At 38.8% G+C, this 22459-nt stretch overlaps 1 protein-coding gene across 2 annotated transcripts in view; it reads left to right on the forward strand.

The window, feature by feature from the left end:
* Positions 1-22459, forward strand: part of CHN1 (chimerin 1) — a 100198-nt gene that overhangs the window by 43614 nt on the left and 34125 nt on the right. Inside the window, exons 1-2 of one of the 2 annotated variants that reach the window (XM_009906647.2) lie at positions 3014-3054; positions 3435-3723. In XM_009906647.2, the coding sequence (XP_009904949.2) occupies positions 3583-3723 (141 nt within the window). In that variant the 5' untranslated portion in view covers positions 3014-3054; positions 3435-3582. Of the gene's footprint in view, positions 1-3013; positions 3055-3434; positions 3724-22459 lie in introns of those variants that run through there. The other variant, XM_054174292.1, reaches the window with a different exon arrangement.

The raw sequence follows: 22459 nt of genomic DNA on the forward strand, positions 1-22459 counted from the left end.
GTTACCCACTCAGCCTCACTGGCAACCAAAGGGACTAGACAGAGTGATTTCTTTTCAGACAAGTTGGAATATAAAAAGTCTTTTATCTGTAGTCCTGCTGCTTGCAAACAAATGCACAGTGGACACAATGAGACTGTTTGACATGTTGGAGGTCTATTTCTTTTTCTTGGAAAAACATCTAATGTTCCTCTGTTTAAACCAAAAGAAAAACATACATTATCTGTGTCCTGCTTTCTATTTCTTAAACAAAAAACAGCTGGTACTAGTGCTTGCCTTTAGGAAGAGACCATCAGGAAGCTGGAATATCAAATCTTGGCTCAACTCAGTTGCTATGGTGGTGTATAATTAACCAGGCTGCAGTAATGATATAGATAAGTAAATATTCTTGCTAATGGAGAAATATAAACCATAGTTTTAAGTAAGATTGAGGATTCATCTTTAATTGAGCATTTGCTGTTGGACATGTATGTTTGCATTTATATTGTAATTAGATCAAAATAGTATCACTGTATGGTCAGAAAGAAATTTTAATGGGTTTGAAAGAAACAAAACAGGATTTGGAGACCTGTTATTGATGGTAAAAGGTTGGTGTTTCATTGATTTGTGGAGGTTTGGTTGTTTGGGGTTTTTTCTTCCTTTTTTCTGATAAGATTCTATTTGAAAAACAATTTATTTCCATACAATGTATCCAATAAAATTAATATAGAGGGGGGGAAAAATTGGAAGAAATGGGAAATCAGATAAAGGCAAACCACTTAATGTTCAACTCTTGCAGCTGATATGCAAGCATCCTTAGCAGGTGGTGATGATGCTGATACAGAGTAATTTGCTTATCTAAATACCTTTAAGGGGTAACAGTTAAATTATTTTAGTGCACCTTTGGAAGGCCACAATGCTAAAAGAAATTGATGTGCAGCTCCCCAGATGCGTGCAGGAGGAAGTTTCAGTCTGCAAGAGAAAAGTTTAGGTGTTAAGGGTACTGTTAAAGAATTAAAACTGTGAAATGTTTTCTATGAGATGCTCATGTGCTGAAATGTAGATCAGGAGCAGCAGGATAAAGATTATGTACTTTTTGAAATCCTTTTACTTGTAGGATCTCTCACATTTTATGTGCAGCAGTCTGAACGTACAGCACAGGGGGGACCACGCAGTGAAACATAGCTGGAGTAGAACCAGGCACCTGTATACGACCTGTATATGACAAGGGTTCATCTTCTAAAAACTTTTGTTCAGTTCCTGCATTTGGCCATCTTGTTCTTCAGAACTCTGTTCTAGAATCTGAAGGCATTTACTTAAATCAAGACACCATGTATATTTAGCAATAAGCCTGAAAAGCTTTTCTGTGCTTTGCCTTCTCTTGATTTGTGTAATACTTTCTCTTCTAGAAAGCTAAAAGCTTTCTAAAACCTTCAGCTTGTTTAAAACTCTGCTATGAGTACTGTCAGAACATGTGTTACTGTCTGGAGCAGCAGTTCACCTGCTCCATCTCTCAAAAACAACAACTCTATTGCATGTTGTCATTTAAGGCCCCTTACTCTTCACTTTCAAACTCACTTGGTTTTCCTGTCAAATTTTAACATCACAGTGCTTGTACATGCTCTGTATATGTTATTCCCATTGATTCAAACAGAAGACAGTGAAGGTTTCTCACTTTGGCACTGCAAGGTGCTGAACACTGTTGGCTCATGTTGACTTCTCTGACAGTGGAGGGTATGCAAGGAGTATATCTTATGGCTAAAGCTTGTTTTCAATACACAGTTAAGTGGAAAGATGCTCTGAAGAATGTATCAGAACATGTTCCTACACCGTCTGCAGGGACTTAGGGTGTTACCTTTCTACGTTCTGAATGACTTGTATTTACTCAGTTGCATCTTGTGATGAAACTGGTATTGGGTAAATATAATTTTCTTTCTGTCATTTTGTAATTTCATGCCTTTCAGTTTGATTCAGTGAACTTTTAGGTTGTGTGACATAAAAGTGTGTATAGAAGTATCAGCTCATTACCAGTGAAATGCCTAGGTAGTTCCTACACACCATATCCTCTTTTCTTACTGAGCAGAACATGAATTCCTGAGGACTCCCACACACACCTCTTTGAGTGTTATGTAAAAATAGCAGCTCCTGAAGTTACAGCCACTTTCAGATTACTGATGGGGGATGGGAAGGCTTGGCATTTTGATTCAGAATACAAGAAAAAAATAATAATACATCACAGAACAAGTGGAGGTTTTTTCTCATATTTACAAGAAGAATGCAATATTTCACCTGGGGAAAGCTATAAAATTATGCTTTCCTCTGTTTGCCAAGGCCCTGTTGAAACGGAGCCACTTCTTCAAAGCACCAGTGTTTACTTTGTTCCTTAACATCTCCTGTGAAGCATTTGATTGTAAGAAGAAAGTAATCCATCCTTTCAGATTTAGTTTTTAATATTTATTTGGCAGGTCTGACTTCACAAGGGGGCCCAATACCCTGAGCAGCCACCTTTGCTGCTGACCAAGGAATAACACTGGAGTGAGCTGTGAAAGCAGCTTCTTGCCTCCGTCTTCTCCGCAGGAAATGTGTTGGTTGTTGCCAAGTGCAAACACTGGTGTGTTTTCACACATTGAGATTACTTTTAGGCAGAAAATTGTTGCAGATTCTAAGAGCAGGTTATGAAAATATGCTCATATTCAGGTAAATTTGCATTCTTATGGTTGCTGTAAGAGCCTATATTGAAATCCTATTCCACCCTGACCTCAGTGTGTCTCTCATCAGATAGCTTTTGTGTTATATATCCTGTATATTACAAAGATTTGCTTGCAGATCAGGTCTTAGCAAGCACAACACAGAAGGACTTCTGTACAAAGCTTGAAGAGTTAGTCCTTGGCCTTTGGCCAGGAATAAAGAATGCTTGCCCTTGTGCCATTTTGTCCTGTGCTTCTCAGTTTTGGCAGAGATTGTGCTTCAGTGTAATTGTTGGCACTGAAGCTCAACTGGACCCTGAATGGCCTCTTCCTGCAAGCAAGCAGGGGCGCAGAGGTCCGAGACAACACCAGAACTCCGTATTGATCAGCTGTGATAGAGGACTCTATTATAAAAACTCTTCATATCAGAGCCAAGCAAATTGAGTATAGCAATGTAGTAGTAACATACTAAAAAAAAAAAGCCATAAAGAGTATGAAGTAATATTCTTGTTTTTTCATGGGATAATGGAGGGGCTAAAAGAATACGGAAACAAACGGCTCCTTCTGGGGCAGTTGCTGTTTTGGCTGTCTATCTGCATTTGCTGTTGATCTCTCCTTCCTATCTGTGCTAAGCAGTAGTTGAGTTTTTCAGTCTCATCTGGACCAGACACAGAACATAGTTACAGCTTGAAGTGATAAAAGTGTTTTTTATTGTTTGCAAAGGCTTGCTTACTGTTCTTTAAAAAATACTTTCCCATTTCATTGAGGCAGATTTGGAAGTCAAACCAGAAACTTCAGACTCTACTACGATGGAAAGCACTTTGTTGGGGAGAAACGTTTTGAGTCCATCCATGACCTGGTGACAGATGGATTGATTACTCTTTATATTGAAACGAAGGCAGCTGAATACATTGCCAAGATGACAATAAATCCAATTTATGAACACATAGGATATACAACTTTAAACAGAGAGCCAGCACACAAAAAAAATATGCCAACCCTGAGAGATGAACATGATGGCAAAGATTCTACAGGAGAGGATGAGGTAGCAGAAAAGAGGGTAAGCAATTGTTAACCCACACTCTTTTCTCTGTTAGACTTTTTATTTTCTACTTCTAACTCTCACCCTCTACTATAAAGTGCTAAAGGTATTTGTAGTTATGTAGTCTACATATTTATTTTAAGTATTGCATTTATAGTACAATTTAAGCTAATTATAGGATGTTTTAATGGTCATTTTTGCACATTGTAAATGTCTCTGGGAGCTCAATTATTTATCATTGTGAGGTGCTTTTCTTCAGGTGTTATCACAGTTATAGATGTTTCCATAAGCCACTAGGTTATTTCAAAATGGCTAAGAGTATTTAATCTTAAAATATATTACAGGGCATAAAAAACTGCCCTTTGGTCAAAATTTATATTTCTTAATATTTTCAACATTCTCCAAACAAACTAATTCCATAATCTGTTCAGCAGTCTGCATACAATGACACTAAAGTTCTCCACATTCTAAATAAGCTTGTTCATTAAGTTGATAAAATGTTGAAACATTTCACTTGGCGAAGCTCAGCCTGTCAGAAGCTGACAGAGCTATTTTTGGCCTCAGCTAGGCTTATGAAGAAAGATTGCTCTCTTCAGAGAGTTGCAGTATCAGCTGAGGACTAACTGTGTCTTGGATTATAAAAGAAAAACAAACAACAAAGAAATCTTAGAACCAGTGAAAACAGACATATTAAAGGAGGTTGTTGGTAATGTATGAGAGAGACAAAGCAGCTGCCTGGAGCTTCATTTTTGTGACAAAGTCTACGCTTAACGGAATTTATATTGTTTTCTTTTCATGTTAAACTAAAAGCTGACAAAGTAATTTTTAAATTTGTGTATGTATTCATGCATGTATAATAGTCTCATCTGTTCCCCTATTTTACACACTTTAGAATTACATTAGGAGTATCTAATATGCTTATAGTTCTTAGAAGAAATTCTAACCTTAGTTGGGATCAACTCTTGTCTTTTCAATCAGAAATATGTCTGTGATTTTGGTTTTTCATGAGGTGAAGGAAAGGCCTTACCAGCAATTCCCAACATACATGACTGTTACAGTGAAACTAACCTCCATACAGAGTCCACAGAGAGAGGAGGCCCATAGCTTTGATCCTTCAAATCCTTCTTTAGCAGAGTCTGACATCCTTCACTGAATTTGCTTAGAAGCACCCACCTTAGCTGAACCTCCTTCTTATCAGATGATTTTGACAAAAGAAATATTGGAGCGGCTATTGAAGCTACCTGACCACATTAAATATCCAGTTTGCTGCCTGTTAGCTACCAGTGGCTCCTGACTAGCAGTGTGCTGTTTCAAAGCTTTTTTTTTATGTTATCATAGAGAGTTTGCTATAATGAACTGGAACTCGCCACTTTGGGTTTCTTTGTAAAAGTAATGATTCCTGCATTTAGCAGCTTTCAAGTGACAACAGAATGCTGTTACATCACAACATTTTTAGACTCATGAGAAAAATTTCATAGTAAAGGCATTTCAGTGATTATTACTGAATAGCATTAGTTTTGTCTGTGGCATTATGTCAGACTCATCAATAAGGCATATATATTGTTTTGAAACATCTTTTCATTAAATAGCTCAATAACTATTAAATATTTATCACAGAGAGAAATTTTAGGTGAAAAACCTTTAGAGAAGTTGATCATGTAATTACAACATCTCACCCCATTTGTCTGGAAGTTATAAACAGCTAAAGTGGATTCATCTGCAGTATGGTTCAACAGCAGGCTTTTGAGCCTTCTCTATTTGTCTTGGAACCATGTTGATGTGAACACAATGAGGCATGCAGGCATCACAGTATCCTTAAATGTGGAGATTTCAGTTTAATTTTCAAGTCATTATCCAGTTGGGATTACTACCTGTGGCTGCACAGAGAAGGTAGAGCATAATTCTTTTTACTGTGCAGTGAAGCAGAGGCTATCTTTATCTTTGCTACATCTGTCAGAGATTTTGCTGGAAAGTGACACAGACCCCAGTGTCATTTCACCCAGCAAATCTCCAGGGGGAGTAAGGCATTCAACCCCATGAATAACACCCCATCCCAGTAGCAGCTTTAGCATTTGGAACAAGCCCCAGCGTCTAGCTAAGGCTTGCCAAATCCTTTTTCTCTCTTCTCTAAGTCACAGGATATGGGAAGTACGGGATGGGGAAGAGAGGTGGTGGTGGCCTGAATGAGTGTCTTGTGATAAGTGGTGGCTATGTGCGATGTAGGAGTGGTGACAAGAGGAGACTTTTGTAGGCTTTAAGTGTCTCTCACCACTGTCTGGGAGACTCAACTACTTGCACACCAACTAAAGCTGTCACCTTGACAACCTCTTAGAACTGTTTCAGGTTCAGTGTGGTGAATATAACTGACTGGCTGGTACAGGCAGGTAACTGAATCACATATGGTGGTTAATTTTGTCTTTTAAAAATGGAAATAACAAGATATATATACTTGTTTGATAAATAATTTGCAGGAAATATTTCTCTGGCTTCTTTAAAAGCCTATCTACTATAAAAGGCTAGCCATGCTAGCAGCAAGGAACACAGGAGAGATTACATCTCCATTTAAACAGAAGACTCAGTCTCTGTTGGTTTATAAGCTTTCTTTGATAAAATAATAATAAAATGTACATATCCTCTACTAAGTTGCACAGAAGTAATTTTACATTTTCTGTGCAGGCTTCTGCTTATTGATATTTACTTGGAAACATAGTATTTGCCTTGTTGTGAATCATGTAACCATGATGTAAGGAAGTTTTCTTATAGAACATTTATAAACAGGTCAAATACTTTTTTGTTTCTTTTTGGTGGGAGAGATGGCAGAATGATTCCTGTTGTCCAATACAAAGATATTATCACTGAATATGACAATTCTAACAATGCAAAGAAAAATCTGGGTGCTACAACAGTAGCCCATTAGCACCATGGTGAGGATAAAAAATATCTGCAGGGTACAGTAGTTGGCAATTAACCACTTTTACAAGTTTTAGAATAGAATAAACCAGGTTGGAAGAGACCTTCAAGATCATCGTGTCCAACCTATCATCCAACACTACCCAATTTTATACTGATACTTCTGCAAGGCCTTTGACACAGCCCCCCCCCCACAACATCCTACTCACCAAATTGGAGACATATGGACTTGATGAGTGGACTGTTCAGTGGATAAGGAATTGGCTGGATGGTCACATCCAGAGGGTAGCGCTCAATGACTTGAAGTCCACGTGGAGAGCAGTTGACAAGTGGTGTCCCTCAGGGATACATACTGGAACATGTGCTGGTTAATATTTTTAGAGTGAGGTGATTCTGTCAATTTACTCTGCCCTGTTGAGACCTCACATGGAGTACTGCAACCACATCTGGAGCCCTCAATACAGGAAGGATATGGACCTGATGGAGAGGATCCAGAGGAGGGCCACAAAAATGATCAGGGGCTTGCAACACCTCTGCTATGAAGACAGGCTGACGGGGATGGGGTTGTTTGATCTGGAGAAGAGAAGGTTTTGAGGAGACCTGATAATAACCTTCCAGTACCTGAAGGGAGCCTACCAGAGAGATGGAGAGAGACTGTTTAAAAAGGCCTGTAGTGATAGGACAAGGGGCAGTGGCTTCAAGCTAGAGAAGAGAAGATTTAGATTGGATGTTAGGAACAAGTTCTTTGCCATGAGGGTAGTGGAACACTGCAGCAGGTTGCCCAGGGAGGTGGTTGGGGCCCCATCCCTGGAGATATTCAGAGTGAGGCTCAACAGGGCTCTGGACAACCCAACCTAGTTGAGGATGCCCCTGCTTACTGCAGAGGGGGTTGGACTGGATGACCTTTGGAGGTCTCCTCCAACCCAGACTATTCTATGATACAGACTGTAGTGTCACAGCTTTTCCCTGCAGTGTATATGGTTGCTCCTCCTTAAAAAAAAAAAAAGGAAGAAATCTGTGTCTTGAACGCTGATCATCCTGAGCAAAAATGCGTTCCCAGATTTGCAGACTCTTCAGATCCAGATCTAAACTTTGTGCCTGTGACTGTTCCTAATCATGTGTGGGTGATGTGGGAAAGATAAACCCTTCAGAAGAAGAAAAGGAGAGACACATGCTCTGACTGGGGAACAGCTGGTGGGAAAGTAATTACTTTTCTGCCATAAAATCAAGTGGAGAAAAATTGGTCAGCCAGAGAACATACCCCAGACTTGAGAATGAAATTTTAAAGATGACTTCACGTAGTGTTCAATTTGGTGTGGGACAGTAGTAGGGAGTGGCACAGATTTGTGTTAGATGCCTCCCAGCATGCACTAGTAACACTTTACTTGTTCCCCACTCTTTTATCAATTAGTTTATAGTAGAGGAGTTCAGCATGTGTTGGGTGACTTGTCATATGCAGTTCATTAAAAAGGAGTCTTAGTATAGGGAAAGGATTTAAAGACCCTAAAAGATGAAAGGACAAAATTATGCAATCATCAGATGAGGATTGTAGGACAGAAATCTCACTGCTCCTAAGTACTGAGCCCTACAAGAGTCCATATTGTGTGCTCTGACTTAAGATACAGTTTTTAATAGGAAAAGTATGAGAATATAATTCACTGCACAGCATGTGCATCACTGTTTATGAGAAGGAATTTGATTGCTTACCATATACAAGTATATATTAAAAATTAAAATTCCTGGTTAATGATTTATTATTTTCATAACCTATGAAAGAATTAATAAGTAGTCAGAGATAACTAGAGGAATGGAAACCGAAAACAGGAGAGTGTTTGTTATGCTCGAGTGCCCTAAACAGATATTTTAGCTGCCATGCTAAAAAGGCAATATTGTGGTCTGTATGTTAAGAGAAGGCTAAGATGCATTTGAAAGAAGGCTTCCCCTGTGGATCTAGTCTGTATGGCCTAGTGTGGAAGAGGAAATAATGCCCAGTATCGCAAGATTTGCTGTTTCTTTTGTGCTTTGAATACTGACGGATCGCTGAACATTCTCCAAGGTAATTGTGGCCTTGGAGCAGACGACTTGTTTCAGTTAAATACCTCTTAAAATGGTAGCTCTCAGAAATTAGTAAATACCTAGGTATATGTATCAATGTTCTTCTCAAAAACCTTTCAAAACATGATTCATTATTTTTTTCCACTTTGACACTCTTCTGAGACATTAATGTAAGAGGTTGTATGAGTGCTTTATGCAAGATTCGGTATTTGTTATGAGAAAATTAAATAATTAGTTGTAAGTTATTCCATCTTTTGGAATGAAATGCTGAAGTTAATGTTAGGATGGTGCCTGAATCACATTTATTCATGTTTACTTTGGTGTTTCTTGAAGAAACTTCAGTGATCACAAATCAATTAAAGAGCCCTTGTAGACTGTACTACATTCAGTTAAATTCCTACATTTTGAAAGAATTGAGAGGCTTGTGGCAGCAGTCCCCCAACAAAAGCACTCTGTTTTGTTCTGTTTTAATGACGTTAGTTGTGATACCATTTTTTCCTCCATAGTGAAGGCTGGTTGTCTGCAACCCTGTGCCAAGGAGATCTGGAAATGTAAATTTGTGTCATTTTGGTAGGGAATGTGCTTTTAAGCCTGCCTCTGAAGGTAATCCAGATCATAAAGTTATTTGCATTTCTAGTGGATTCCTAGCAGCCTCAACATACAAAATCAAGGGTCATACTTGAAGAGGGACCAGTCTCATTTTCCAGCCTTGAACTGACACTGATATAAATGTCACTGCTGCTTTTCTGCTTTTGTTCTCAGTCAAATCTCTTAAGTCAGATCTGCTATAAGCCTTTCTTCACCAAGACTTATTTAGCTTTCAGTGGAACGACACCAGAAAAATGTAGCTGAGGAAGTTACGATAGGCTGTCGTAGAAGCATAAGCCCCCTTAGCATGGTCTGTGATGGAGAAAGACAGTTTTGAACAATGATACCAAAAAATGCCAATGCTGGGACCAATAGGAACTGAAAAGAAGATGTGGCCTTAATCAGGAAAGAGTGTACTTTGAGGAGTGAAGAACTCTTGATGATGGAAGTTATCTATTTCCATTTACTTGAATCAACTTGATTTTATTAGAAGAGATGAGTGTGTAATGTATAAAACTCTAGACAAGCTGCAGCTATATCAAAGAGAGCAATAATATATTTAAAAGTGCAACTAATAAATGTTTACCTTAAAGTACATTTAAAGACACAGGAGACTGAGCACTGAAGAATCCCAGGGGTTAACTTGAGGAAATTGTCAACTCTTTTCTCACAAATGTTCCTTTGCAGTCCCTGCGCGGGTGTCCATGACAATCACTCTGTAAGTTTAATGTAATCTATAAATAAAACATAGCTCTATGGAAGGCAAAAAATTCTATTTATTGCTTCTGAGTTTAGCCCATCTTTCAACAGAGACTTCAAAGCACAACTTTGTCAATATCAAGAAAGTTCCTAGCAGGATGAAAGACAAACCTGTATTTTAGGTAGCTGCTGCAGCATCAAACTCTGGAGAGATTGCCCCATCTCTCTTCTGCATCTTCCCTTTCTATGCATTAACATTTATGTCAGTAGGGATTTAGTGTCATTATATATTGCAGTTGCAGTTCAAACTAAGACTGCAAATGGTTGTGATAACTTCTTGTAAGCATGTATGTTTTTAACTTAACGATGGGTTTATTAAGTCCTGAGAAAAGAGAGCTAATCACATGTGCATACATCAGCATAAAGGAAAGTCTTTTCTCCAAACTGCAAGATGGTTTTTCTGCTCAGTCATGGAGAGTAACCTAAGCCCTTATTTGTGTTCAGTAGAGTTATAAAACTGATATACTAAAAAGATTATATAAATTGATCAGAGCTTCCAAATGAAGCATAAGCTTTGTTCATGTTATCCTCAGGTCTCAGAAATCTAGGTTTTCTCTTTTCAGTATCTCTTGATTATAAAGGTTAAATTAGCAAGCCAGACTTGTTTTTTAAGAATTTCTCACTGGACCTGTACCTCAACTCCAGTACCAAACATGGTCTCATAACTCCCCTGTTTTTTTCAGGCCAAATTGTTTTATTTTTCTCTTCCTTTGTCAGCTTGGGTCATTGCTCAGTTGTGCTCTGTTAGTTCCTGCAGGTTACAAATGACATTGCAGCCGATTCCAGTTAACCATGCAGGACCTTACCTGCCTGCCTCCAAAGCACATTAATCTGTGCTCACGCATAAATGTGTGAGATTAATGTGAAAGTCACCTGCTTTTGTTGATAGCCTGACTGTGTATTGCTGGTCTAGTATTACAAGGTTCAAACCAAAGAAGGCTTCACAGACATCAGACAGTGAGGCTTAGGTCAGGTTGCATTACAAATGCATAGCATGCCCCCCACCATCGTGATGCTACTGTTGTAGAGAGGTTTCCTTCATTTTGTAGGTAAGCACAGCTGAGGATCAGCATCCTGCTTCAGCCTTTTGTCACAGGTACAAGTCACTTGACTGCTGGCAAGACAACTTTTCATGTTACTTTCTGTTTTTTTCATCTAAGTGAGTACTTTTATGATCTGGCATGTGAGATGTGTACACAGTTATAGTCTTCAGAAAGTCCAGCGTCTAATTATACTGGGACAGGCAGCTGCCATGGGAAATCAGGGGGTATGGTGCCCCAGACTTACAGGCCAGACCCTCAGCAAAAGTGTGGGAGTAATTACCCTCCATGTATGCCCTGTGTCTGAGCCTTTGGAAAATGAGTAGTATACCTAACTGTTAAAAAGCCTGTAAAGCAGTGGTGTTGCTGTGCAATTAAATCTGAAGAATACTGGTTATGTTGTTACTGATAAATGGAACCATTAGCAATGAATAAGCTATTATTCTTTCTTGTGTTTCTCAGTGTTGTGAGCTAAGTCAGCGTGAACCCTTCCCCAGCAGTTCTTTCCAGGGTTTGTAGTGCTTGGTGGTTTGGATCTGGTTACATTTTAATGCTCTTCAAAAAGTAACATATAGCCTTAGCTTCTTTCATGTGTACTGACAGAAGTTTCCTCTCTTTCTAACTGGGATAGGCTAGTGCAAGAAGGATCACGGGGAAGATGGAAGCAATTGCCCTTAGCCTTTGAAGAGCCAAAGAGGATAGCTTTCTTGGGGCACTCTTCAGAGGGGGAGAAGTATTTTTTTCCATTCTCATGGATCTTTGTAGATGAGACCCAGAAATACATAGGTCCAGCTAAGCCCCCTGATGATCACTGGAAAGCTATCATGGCTTCAGTCCTAGCATGTTGTAAGAGTTTGCTGCTTATCCTCCCTATGGGCTTTATACTTGAGGTTTCAAAAAAGATGTGTGGTGGGAAGGTCTCATGGCCATACATAAGGAACCTTTTTTTTTTTTTTTTTTTAGTAAAAACCAAACCCCAACAAGCACCCTGTAGTTTCCCTTGACTTTATGCCTTTTGCCAACTGAATAATCCATGCAGTGGCCACAGAAGGAGGTGAATCTCTTTCAGAGCAGTGTGTAAAGCAGGTGTGTGTTTGTCATTTATTGCTGATGCAAAGAGCTTCCTGGATGGTAAGGGACTGTGGTGGGTTGCTAGCTGGCAGCACCCTCATTTGTTGTTCCCTTTCCTTTGCTGTGTGAGTTTTGAGTCTTTCTCCCATCTGGCATCTCTTAATTATTTTCTATTACTAATCACTTATACAGGAAACAGACTGGACTGTTGAATTAAAAGCCCAATAAAAGGATAATTTTGTTATTTACAAGTTTCTTACCTTGCTTAGACTTTATAATGTGATGCTGTATAGCTGGTGATAATCACCTTGGGCCACAATTGTGTCTAATCTCATAAACTGGGCAAGATCAGGTCTGGTCGCTAGTTGAATATGAGAAGCCCAAGAAAAAGCCAGGGCTGTGGGAAGTGAGATTGGTAGCACCTTTAGCTACTAACTAATACCCAACATGTCTTGTGTTTTATAGCTTCTGCAGCTTGGTATAGCCTGTGTAAATTATGCTGAGCCTGACTAGCAGGGATTTTCTCTTCATACTTCTATTATTATTAATATCAGCCCCTTTTTTCCCTTAATGTTTGCAATGAGGAGTTGGGGGGGTGGGGTTTTTTAAGCAAATGGAAGAGGGGGAAGCATTTTATGTTGTTCACTTTTTGCATATTCAAAAGTACAAATGCATGTAATCTGGCTTCTCTACAAAGATGGAAAGGGTGTGAAGCCACACCTGTTTGGTTAGAGAATCCCCTGACAGGCAGGCACATCTGCTCCACTAATAATTGCCCATTCATAAGTGGTTACCAAACCCTTAAGACCCATGAAGAGCAAAATGCTTGTTTTAGAAGTGGTAGCAGAGAAAGAAGTAGTGAGAGGTGCCTAAATGAAACAAACTGTGAAAGAAAAATAAAACAACCACCAACCATTTATCATGTATGTAGTTAATTCCACAAAAGCCAATCTGTTCTAGCTTTTTTTTTTTCTTCTAGTCTTACACAAGAAAAAAGGTATTTTCAGATAAAACTTCTCATGCAAAGTTTTAGTCTCTAGCTCTTAGTTTTAGTCTCTGAGTGTTTTTCTTTTCTAAATTTGAACAAAGCAAGGAGAATAGTTTTGTTAATAAGCTCAATAAACTGCTTGCTTATATTACTTCAAGCCTGTCACCCTCATCATCAGTGAAGACAGCAACTCTTGACAGTCTTGCAAAGTCTTCCTTTGATCATTAACTTTTAGAACATTAAATTTTCTATATTTAACCTTTTTTTCTGCATGGCATCAGCAGTTAGAGACAGCACTGCTTCTGGCATTCACAGTGCCTGCAGTCCTAATGTTTAAGCAAGGTAAGAATCATCACCCTGAAAAAATCTGCTTCTTGGTTGATGAACACTTATTGCTCTAATCCTCATAATCTCAGCACTGATATTCCCTGCATCCATGCAGCTTCCAAGATAACTACTGGATGATGTGTTTCTAATAGTCAAATTCATTAGATTATATTGCTTTTTAGTAAGGATTATTAATTGCATTTGTATAGAGCTAAAGGAGTTTGAAATAGTTTGCCTATTTGAGTTCATATCACAAAGTATAATGCAACTTAAGTCTTTTTATGATTTCCAATTTGTGAATTAGATTAGTAGCACTTAGAGCAAGTAGCTTTTCCCCTTCCTGAGAAAAGAGTGGAGGAACTGTGAAAATATGAGAGACTGTATTACTAATTCCATTTTATATGTATGATGAAATATTTTTAAAGCTCTACACTTTATACCATATATCAAATAGTTTATTGGTTGAAGATTTCTGATGATTTCACATTGCTGAAAAAGTCTTGAAGCACTTCCCAAAGTTAATACAATAGTGAATTATATTTGCATTCAGGAATTTCTGAGAACTGGGTGATGATTAGAGTTAACAATGTGTTTAATACAAATGCAAAAATATTGCAAAAACTATCCTGTGCTGTTATCTTTCACAGAGTTTGAAGTGCTCAGTCTTTTCAGTGACAGCTTCTTAGTCACTCCAGCCTCCAAAACTTTGCTAGCATTTGTTGCAGACCTGCAGCCTGGTGCCTAGAAGTTGCCAGTCACCTTTGTCACACACTGGAACTGGGAAAGCAGAGCTCTGCAAGTTAATAATGCTGAGAGCTTACTGGGTACTTTTTTTAATGGGGCTTGTGGGTTAATTCTCTTGGGCTGTTTTTATTGTTGAAAATTCAAACTACCTCAGTGTTAGAAATCTTATGAGCAGTGTCACTCAAATTGCTAGTTGATGGTGGCAGTACAGATGAAAAGTTGCCCTGTAACAAGAGATGAAAAATGTGACTGAGGAAGAAGAAAGCAGTTGTTAGATAAACATTTTGTTCATTGCCAGTGAATTTAAGAAATAGAACTATACTCCAAACTTAGTCCTTTTGCTTTGATTTGACCTATACTCAAAGACCTTCTGTCCAAAGATCATGTGCCTCTGAAATCCCAAATGTCAGGAATTTTGAGTTACTAGGAGCAGTGTATTCCAGCTGGCATAAACTAAATATTATGTTCCAAGAAACCAAAGACTTGGTGGGAGAAAACAAAAACAAAACAAAACAACACAAAACTAGAACAAACCCACCACCAACCAACCAATCAAAACCAAGCAAACCAAACACCCAAAACCTAAAAAAACCCAACCAAAACAGAACCCACACAGTCCTGTGTAACAGGTTATACAGAACTAAGTTGTCTATGTGCCAATGACTGCCTCTCTCCAAAAAGGTAAATAATTGGCATAGCCCTAATTTATGAAATGGTGTGGCATTGCTAGCCCCAGTTTGAATCATTCAAAATGATTCCATTTTCAAATCAAGACCTTATTTAAATTTGTTTTGAAAATGCTTAGTTTGACCATTTGAGATGATGGTTTCTTGAGTGCCTGTCTCAAGTAAGGTTTTTTAACAATTACAGCTTCCTCTAGAGAAATGGTATGGTTCCTGCCCTTATATGAAAATTTTCATGACAGAGGCAGTTTAAAATGTTAATTAGGAAACTAAGAGCAAACAAATAGGAAAAATGAATCACACATAGAAAAGGAGAAATGAGAAAACAGGAACGCTGGTCAGCAGAATGTAAAACAAGCCTTTTCTGAGAATGTGATCAGGGATTGGAAGATTCTGAGGGTCAATAAACTAATAATTTGACCTTAGGATGAGCATATAATTTCATTGCCAATTCCACTCTGATTTCATTCATTGCAAGTTTCAAATCAGTCCTGATTTAAATAGAGATTTATGCAAGGACTTGGGAGCCTACATGAGAAACTCAACAAGTCTGCCTAATTGTATTGTATGAAATTAATGTAGAGCTTGACCTGAAGCCCTGGTACACATACATCCATGGACCCATATGTACCTAGAACACTGGTAATCAGAGTCTTCAGGGAGTGCTGAAGGACACTAAGGGCTAGCCAATTGTGTCATTCTTCTGCAGTGAGGTGGCCTGTAAGCAGATTTTCTCCATCATCGATTTTGTAGGAATGTTGTGTGTGTGTGTCATAACTCTACTATTCTTTCTGGTTTAAAATTGTTTTCACCTTGATTCATGGGTTGAATCAGTAATTAAGGCAGTATTGGGAAACTTTGCACTCTTAGTCTATTTATGCTAAGTATGATTATGGACTGAAAGTATGTTGGAGAAAGAAGCTGTGAGGGCACGTGTATCATAGCAACATAGCTTATTCAGTAAGAAGTGGATGGATTCAAAATAGAGAATGTGCCACAGAGCAGGTGCAGTCTGAAATACAAAGAGTGTTTAGAAATTAATGAGCTGCAGTTTTCAATTATAGCATACACTGAATCACTCTAAATTGAATTACTGTGTACAACAAAAAAGGCTAATATTAGATGCATTAGGCTGCCAGACTGGACTAATGTGAAGTAAGTATTATACATCAGGTAGGAAAATATTAATGAGACATAAAAAGAAATTTCCATACCACTTGCCCATGTTATGCCAAATATGGTAGCCAAAGTTTCCTATTCCATGAGGAGAATAAATTAGAATTACCTAATAAACACAATAATAGAAAGCATTTTTGGATTACAGGATTGTTGTTATCCCTAAGTGTACACATTTTTAGGTACAAAAAATATAGAGAGGTTTATTGTAAAAACTGCTTTATCAATACAATTCTTAAATGAACATCATATGGGAAGTGTTTCAAATGATTTTATACATCTTGGCTACCATCAATACATTTTCACTAGGAGACAGGTAAGGTCCATCCTCAAGGGGTAAGCTTAAGGTTTCTGATGTGTCTTCTCGCTTCCTTTTTTCCCCCCCCCCTTTTTTTTTTTTTAACCTTTTATCTGAAGAAATCTGTATAAAATTGTGGGTCAGATGAGAAAACTATCACAAGTACCTTGTGGTTTCAGAAGCTTAGCCTAAAAAGCCCATTTCCTCTTACGATGTTATGGTATTAGCAACAGAGTATTTGCCAGAACAGTAGCGTTTGTGCAGCTGCACATTTGAATTACATTTTGACTGTTACCATTCCTATGGAGCACATTGTCTTGTGGCATTTATAAATGACTTTTAAGGTCTTTTTGGAGTACAGTCTCCCTTGACATGTCACAAGTCAAGAGGATTTTACTGGAGTGACCCCTTGCTGCACTGAATGTCAGTCATACCACAGTCACAACAGCAGAACTGAAATAGAAAATGCTGACTGAATTGGCATGAGATGGAACAGCCTCTGTGTGCTGCTTGCCAGTGTGAAGGTCTCTCCTTGCTCCATCAGCTCCTTGTCCTGTCGGTCTCACAGCTGCAAGACAGACCTCTCTAGCCCTAATTTAGCAATGTGTAATGGTGCAATAGTTAAACTATGTGAACAGTTCTCCCAGTCTCTCTACCTCTGCATTTTCTGGAGAGAGGAGTACCTATCACAGGCAGTGTTTTAACTCGCTGTTCAGCTTTCCACATCCATCACCTTCCTCCTGGCAGGAGGAGAGAAAGATAGGATAGATCTAAACCAAAGTTGTGAAGAATGGAAGCATGGAAGGGTGGATGGAAAAGACTAAAGGAAAGCTGTAAAGGACAGACTGAAGGATTTACTGGAGGCAAATTTTGGTGTTTTGTGATGCTTCTTTGGTTGCTCATGAACTGTTTTGTACACTTTACCTGGGGAACATTTGTGCTGCCAGCCCCCTGAGGAAGGGAGGTGGAATCTTCTGTGCTCTGCCAGCTCCTACTCCCATTCTGTGTGTAAAAAGTCTGGCTGTGGTTGGTCCCCATGTAATGCAGGTTGTTTTCCTGAGGAAAGAGCAGGGTTGTGGTAACAAGCTTCTGCAAAGCAAGGAGAGTCCCTGCCTGTGTGCCTTCTCACATGTCCACGTACACCTCTGTAGTGGTATTTATACCTATGAAGTGTGAAGGAAATTCCCAGTGTTACCTGTCCGCCTTCAGTGGACACAGTGGGCCAGTTGCTGAGCTCATTAAAAGCTAAGTCACTTGATGTTAGCAAGTCCTGCAGAACCAGAGCAAGAACAGAGCTTGTTACTGCAGGTACTGTAAGATTTTTATTTTTGCCACAGCTAGCTCCATGGTTATATACAAAAATAGCCTCCTCCCGAAGGAAAGAAATGTGTTGTTTGCCACTGAAAAGTGCTTTGCTTTTGTGCCACTATCCAGAACAGTAAATGTTAATTGATTTTGTCTTGTCAGTTATTGAAAGAGGGATAGTCACAGTGGATGCTTTTTGCAAGTGGCCAGATTCGACTTGTCATTTCCAACGGCCCATGCTGGTAACTGCCGGGAGCAAACCTACAACACGTCATGCCACTAGGAGCAAAGTAATCCGGGTGACCTAGATCTGAGTCAGCTGCAGTGACCAGTAGATTATAGGACTGAAGCTACTGAAAAACAACTTTTCTGTTGGCTTCCCCTAAGATCATTCCAGGTTGGTTTTTTTGTTTCCTTATTATGAGAACAAAGGCACTTCAGGGTGTTTTTGGTAAGCACATCAGTGCAAACATAAAATATTCCCAAATAATGCTAGCACACTCTAATGATATTGCACAATACACTACCAAATGAACTCACTTTTTATGCAGTAATTTCTAGCAGCAATATTGGGCAACATTTTTTCCATCCTTTAAACTCTTATTTATTTATTTTTAATTTAACAACCATCCTTTAAACCAAGCCAACACTTTGGCTGAATTTGTTCAGTGAAGGTTTTAATTAAAACACTTTCTAATAAATTATTTTGAAATTCTAGCTATAAAGATGCTTTTACTTGTTTAGTTTATTTGCTGTGGAAATCACATAAGCTTTTATAAGAAATAAAAATTTAAATATATAAATAGTCATTTCTTTGTATTTTGTGATAAGTATCCCACTGGGGGCTTGGGAGTAGGAAGGTCTGAGTTAACAGGAAGCCAGTCCAGTTGGAAAATTTTTTTATAAACCCCAGTACTTTTCTCAGCAGTAAGTTTCCATCGTTCAACCGTATCTTAAACCCCAGTTCCCCTGTGGGTAACTGTGGACTCAAAGCAGAGCTGTGTGAGGATCTCGGTATAGTTTGAGCATTGTGGGAGCCTGATGCTGTCTGTGTGCCAAGTAAATGTGGCTGTGTTGGAATGGCAGCAAGAGAAGTCTTGTCCTGGTGGCTGGGGCTATGCTATGGTCCTTCCCATTCAGCTTCTGAGATGTCAGGATTCAGGTTGAACTTGTCTTTTAATAGCATTCCTACCTTCCGTTCACACCGTGTGTCTGTGGGCAGAGGCTATGCCTGGCATTAGCATGTCTAAAAGTGAAGAATACAAAATGAAAACAGCTTATCATCACTTTTCAATATGAAGTAAAATTTTGGGCTCCCCATCCCCCCCTTGGAACAATTCTGTGAGAGATATGACTGGGAAAATTATATTTAGCATGAAATAAGCCTCTGACAAGAACAGCGTTGAGGAAACTGGGCCCAGTTTCACAATCTGACTGATTAGCTTTTGAAAACCATGTACTGAGCCCATAAAATATGCTCATAAAATGTTCAGGCATGGAAGGATTTTCTGAACATATACATTTCACTAAGTTAGTGTTATAGTGAAACAAAATATGACAAAAATACGTAGTGGCTAACTGCACAGCAAACCAAATATTTTGTGTCTTGAGATATATACAATAGGGACATCATCTTTGATTTTTGTGGGTTTTTTAAGGCATGCAATATACCTGCTGGTTAATATTATTAAAATACATTCCTTAGAGGAAAAGAATCATGTTACATATAAAGTCTGAAACAATAAAGGTATATTTAGTCATAACAACATGAAAACAGCATATGAGAATGAAAACCCTGCAGTACACTGCACATGCATTTCTCATACTGAAGAAAACATGATACTGTGTTTGAGAGAGGAGCCAGGTGGTCATGAAACTAAACCCTGCATTATATTGGAAATGCATGTGGGCTTCAGGAGGTCTGATCTGGGCATTTTAGGACTTGTGAGCTTAACCTGACTTGAATTTTTGTTTGTTTGTTTTCTGGACTAATTTTCATTTATTACTTATCAAATGGGAATGCATTGATTTGTCTTTTTAGAAAGACAATGTGTACAATGTTGACTGAATTATGTGACTGGATTAAACTTAGTGTTTTTTCAGAGAGTGACTAACTGGAATTTACTGTAAGCTGTGGATGGCTTTGACATCAGTTCTGTGGAGTCCTCATGTAAGACCTACTGATTGTGAGATTAGTATCAGAAAAGATGCATACATTATCTAGCTAGCACTGAGTGCTCAAGAAAACAGGACTGAGAGGCTGTTACTGGTTCCATGCTCTGCTGAGAGGTTGCTTGGCTGTTAATTCCAGTTGTTCCATTTTCAGTTCACCTTAGCTCTGTGAAATCATGCCCTCAAATTAAATATTTTAAAAACAGCTCTATAGCTTCCCTCCTCCTCAAGTCAGCGCAACACATTGCTCCCCACACATGCAATGATTGCAAATGCGTGTAACCAAAAAAATTAATTAAAATATGCTATCAAGACTTTGCTTTGAAAAGTGGAAGGGACAAGACTCCCTCCCCAGATACCTACTGGATGAAAAAGAGGGAGAGAATAGACAGTGCCTAATAATTGTCCCATAGATGTCAGACAAGTCTAAATAGAACAAATTATAAAGATAACTGTTGGAAAACGAAAGGGCTACAATGAGGAGGCTTTGCTGGCAGGTGGGAGTGCAGGAGCCGCTGGTGGGGGGCAAGCATTGAAATGAAATAGCCAAGGGTATAAGAAGAGCAGGACTTGCAGGCTTGCAGGCTGAGAATAGAGACAGCATATAGCACCTGAAGCAGGAAAGCCTGTCAGAAGAGTACACCTTTGTGAAGATAGGAGCTGAACCCCCAGGTCTATGACTTCATTTGTTTGCTCTCAGGGATGGTGACTCATCTCTGCAATGATTAGGGCTACCTGTGGACAGTGGCTTTCTCTCTCTTATTTTCTCAGTTCCTGGTATATTAAAGATCTGGGCCTGCCCAATGACCCAAGTTAGGAAGGTGTGCACCACAGGAATTTCATTCTTTGCTTTGGAAGTGAGCTGTGTTAAGAGCAGTAGCTCACAATGTCAAATTTGCAGGCAATGGCAGAGAAATGAGCATATGCCTTAAAGAATTATCATCTCAAAGGAGTTGTATGAATTTTAATTACAATACTACTTTGTTGGGGAAATAGATAGCAAATATATGTTTTTCATAATTGTTTAGTTTCTACCTTTATGGCTTTAAGTTTCTTTCAATCCAGGTTTATGGTGTGCACAACTGTATTGCATATAGTATGTAAGAAGGGCTGTAAATGTAAGTGAGTCCAGTATTCTCATTTTTCGACAACACAAAATGCTTTGCACTGAACAATGGGAAGCTGATTTATGTAAAACCAATAAGTAGTCTGAGCTAGATTATTGTAACACAAAGTAATGTTAGAATTAAAATTAATAATCTTATAACTACTTTCCAGATTACAACACATTTTCATAATGACAGCCAGGAGAGAGGACCTTTCCCTGTTGGGTAGTTTTGTTTACCTTTTTATTGGCATTTTTAAGAGTTAATTTAAGAGTTAATTTTCTAGGATCCAGAAATCTGTTTCTACTAACGTGACTCTAAAGTGCCATTGAAAATAAATCAGTTCTTCACAATTAACAAAAAGGAAGATGATGATTAACAAACAAGTATGTCAAGAAACACAAATGTGCACTACCAACAATTAAAAGGAAAACTCACAGTGCTTTTTCTTGCTTCTAGAGTGGACATATATGAAAAAATAAGAGCTGATTCTGATGGGAAAGGTGCTCTTCAAAATTGCTGAATTACTTATTTCCAAAAAATTCCATTTTCAGAGGTTATTTTGTAATACAAAGTTTTGGTGATTTACTTTTTTCCCTTTAAAAAATAAGATAAATTTTCACATCCAAGGAAACATCTAACAAAAATACATTTCCAGAACTTCACTATTTGCTTCCTAAGCCTGTTGTTACTCAAAAGTTGTTTGGAGAGGGTGACTCCTCTGGAGCAGGCTTAGGTCCACCTTGTTCCAAGAGGATTTTTACTTGAAGTAGGTCTTAGGAGTGAAACTGTGAAGAAAGCTAGAAAGAAAAGAGAGGATGAGGTCAAAAGCCTGTTTGCTTCCTCCTCCCTGACTGCCTACTATTCTCACACTTGACATAGGTGGTCAGTTTTTGCCATCTCCTACTCCTCACTTCATATTTCTTGATCTCCTATTGCCATAAAGTGTTACACATGTGCAGAAAAATGTGAGAGGGGCATTTGCTTACCAGCAGAAGTGAGCAGTTAAAAGCAAGAAAGGCAGATTGAGGTAGCCGTTGGAAAAGTATTTCTCAGTAGGATGAATCCACCAGTCTATTGTTTGTATTGAAATTGGGAATTGAGCCAGATACTCCTAAGGCTCCTGTATGAGCTACTTCTACTCAACAGCTTCATCCTGTATCATCTAGAGCCTGTGTTTTGATTATTATTAATTAGCTTGCATTGTTGGTGAGGCACACGCATTGATGCTTAATCTCTGCAACATGACCCCATGCTGAAACCCAGAAGACTTTTAAAACCTGTAGACAAGGTACTGGCAACGAGGGAATAAAGGGATGCATGGTGAGCATTACTCTCAGATGCACAGGCAGGATTGAGCTAAATGGTAACAGTGTGATCCAGCTGCAAACCACGCAGCAAATCCACCCAGAAGCCTGCGACAAAGTCTGCTTGTCTTTGGTTGTTACTGAGTCATGAGAGATAAAAATACCTTTGCTGCAGAAAGGAGTGTGACTGTGGTGCCGCAGCCTGTGAGAAAGGGAAGGGAGGGC

The sequence above is a fragment of the Dryobates pubescens genome, chromosome 2, assembly GCF_014839835.1.
Source record: "Dryobates pubescens isolate bDryPub1 chromosome 2, bDryPub1.pri, whole genome shotgun sequence".
In the NCBI taxonomy this organism is placed as follows: domain Eukaryota; kingdom Metazoa; phylum Chordata; class Aves; order Piciformes; family Picidae; genus Dryobates; species Dryobates pubescens.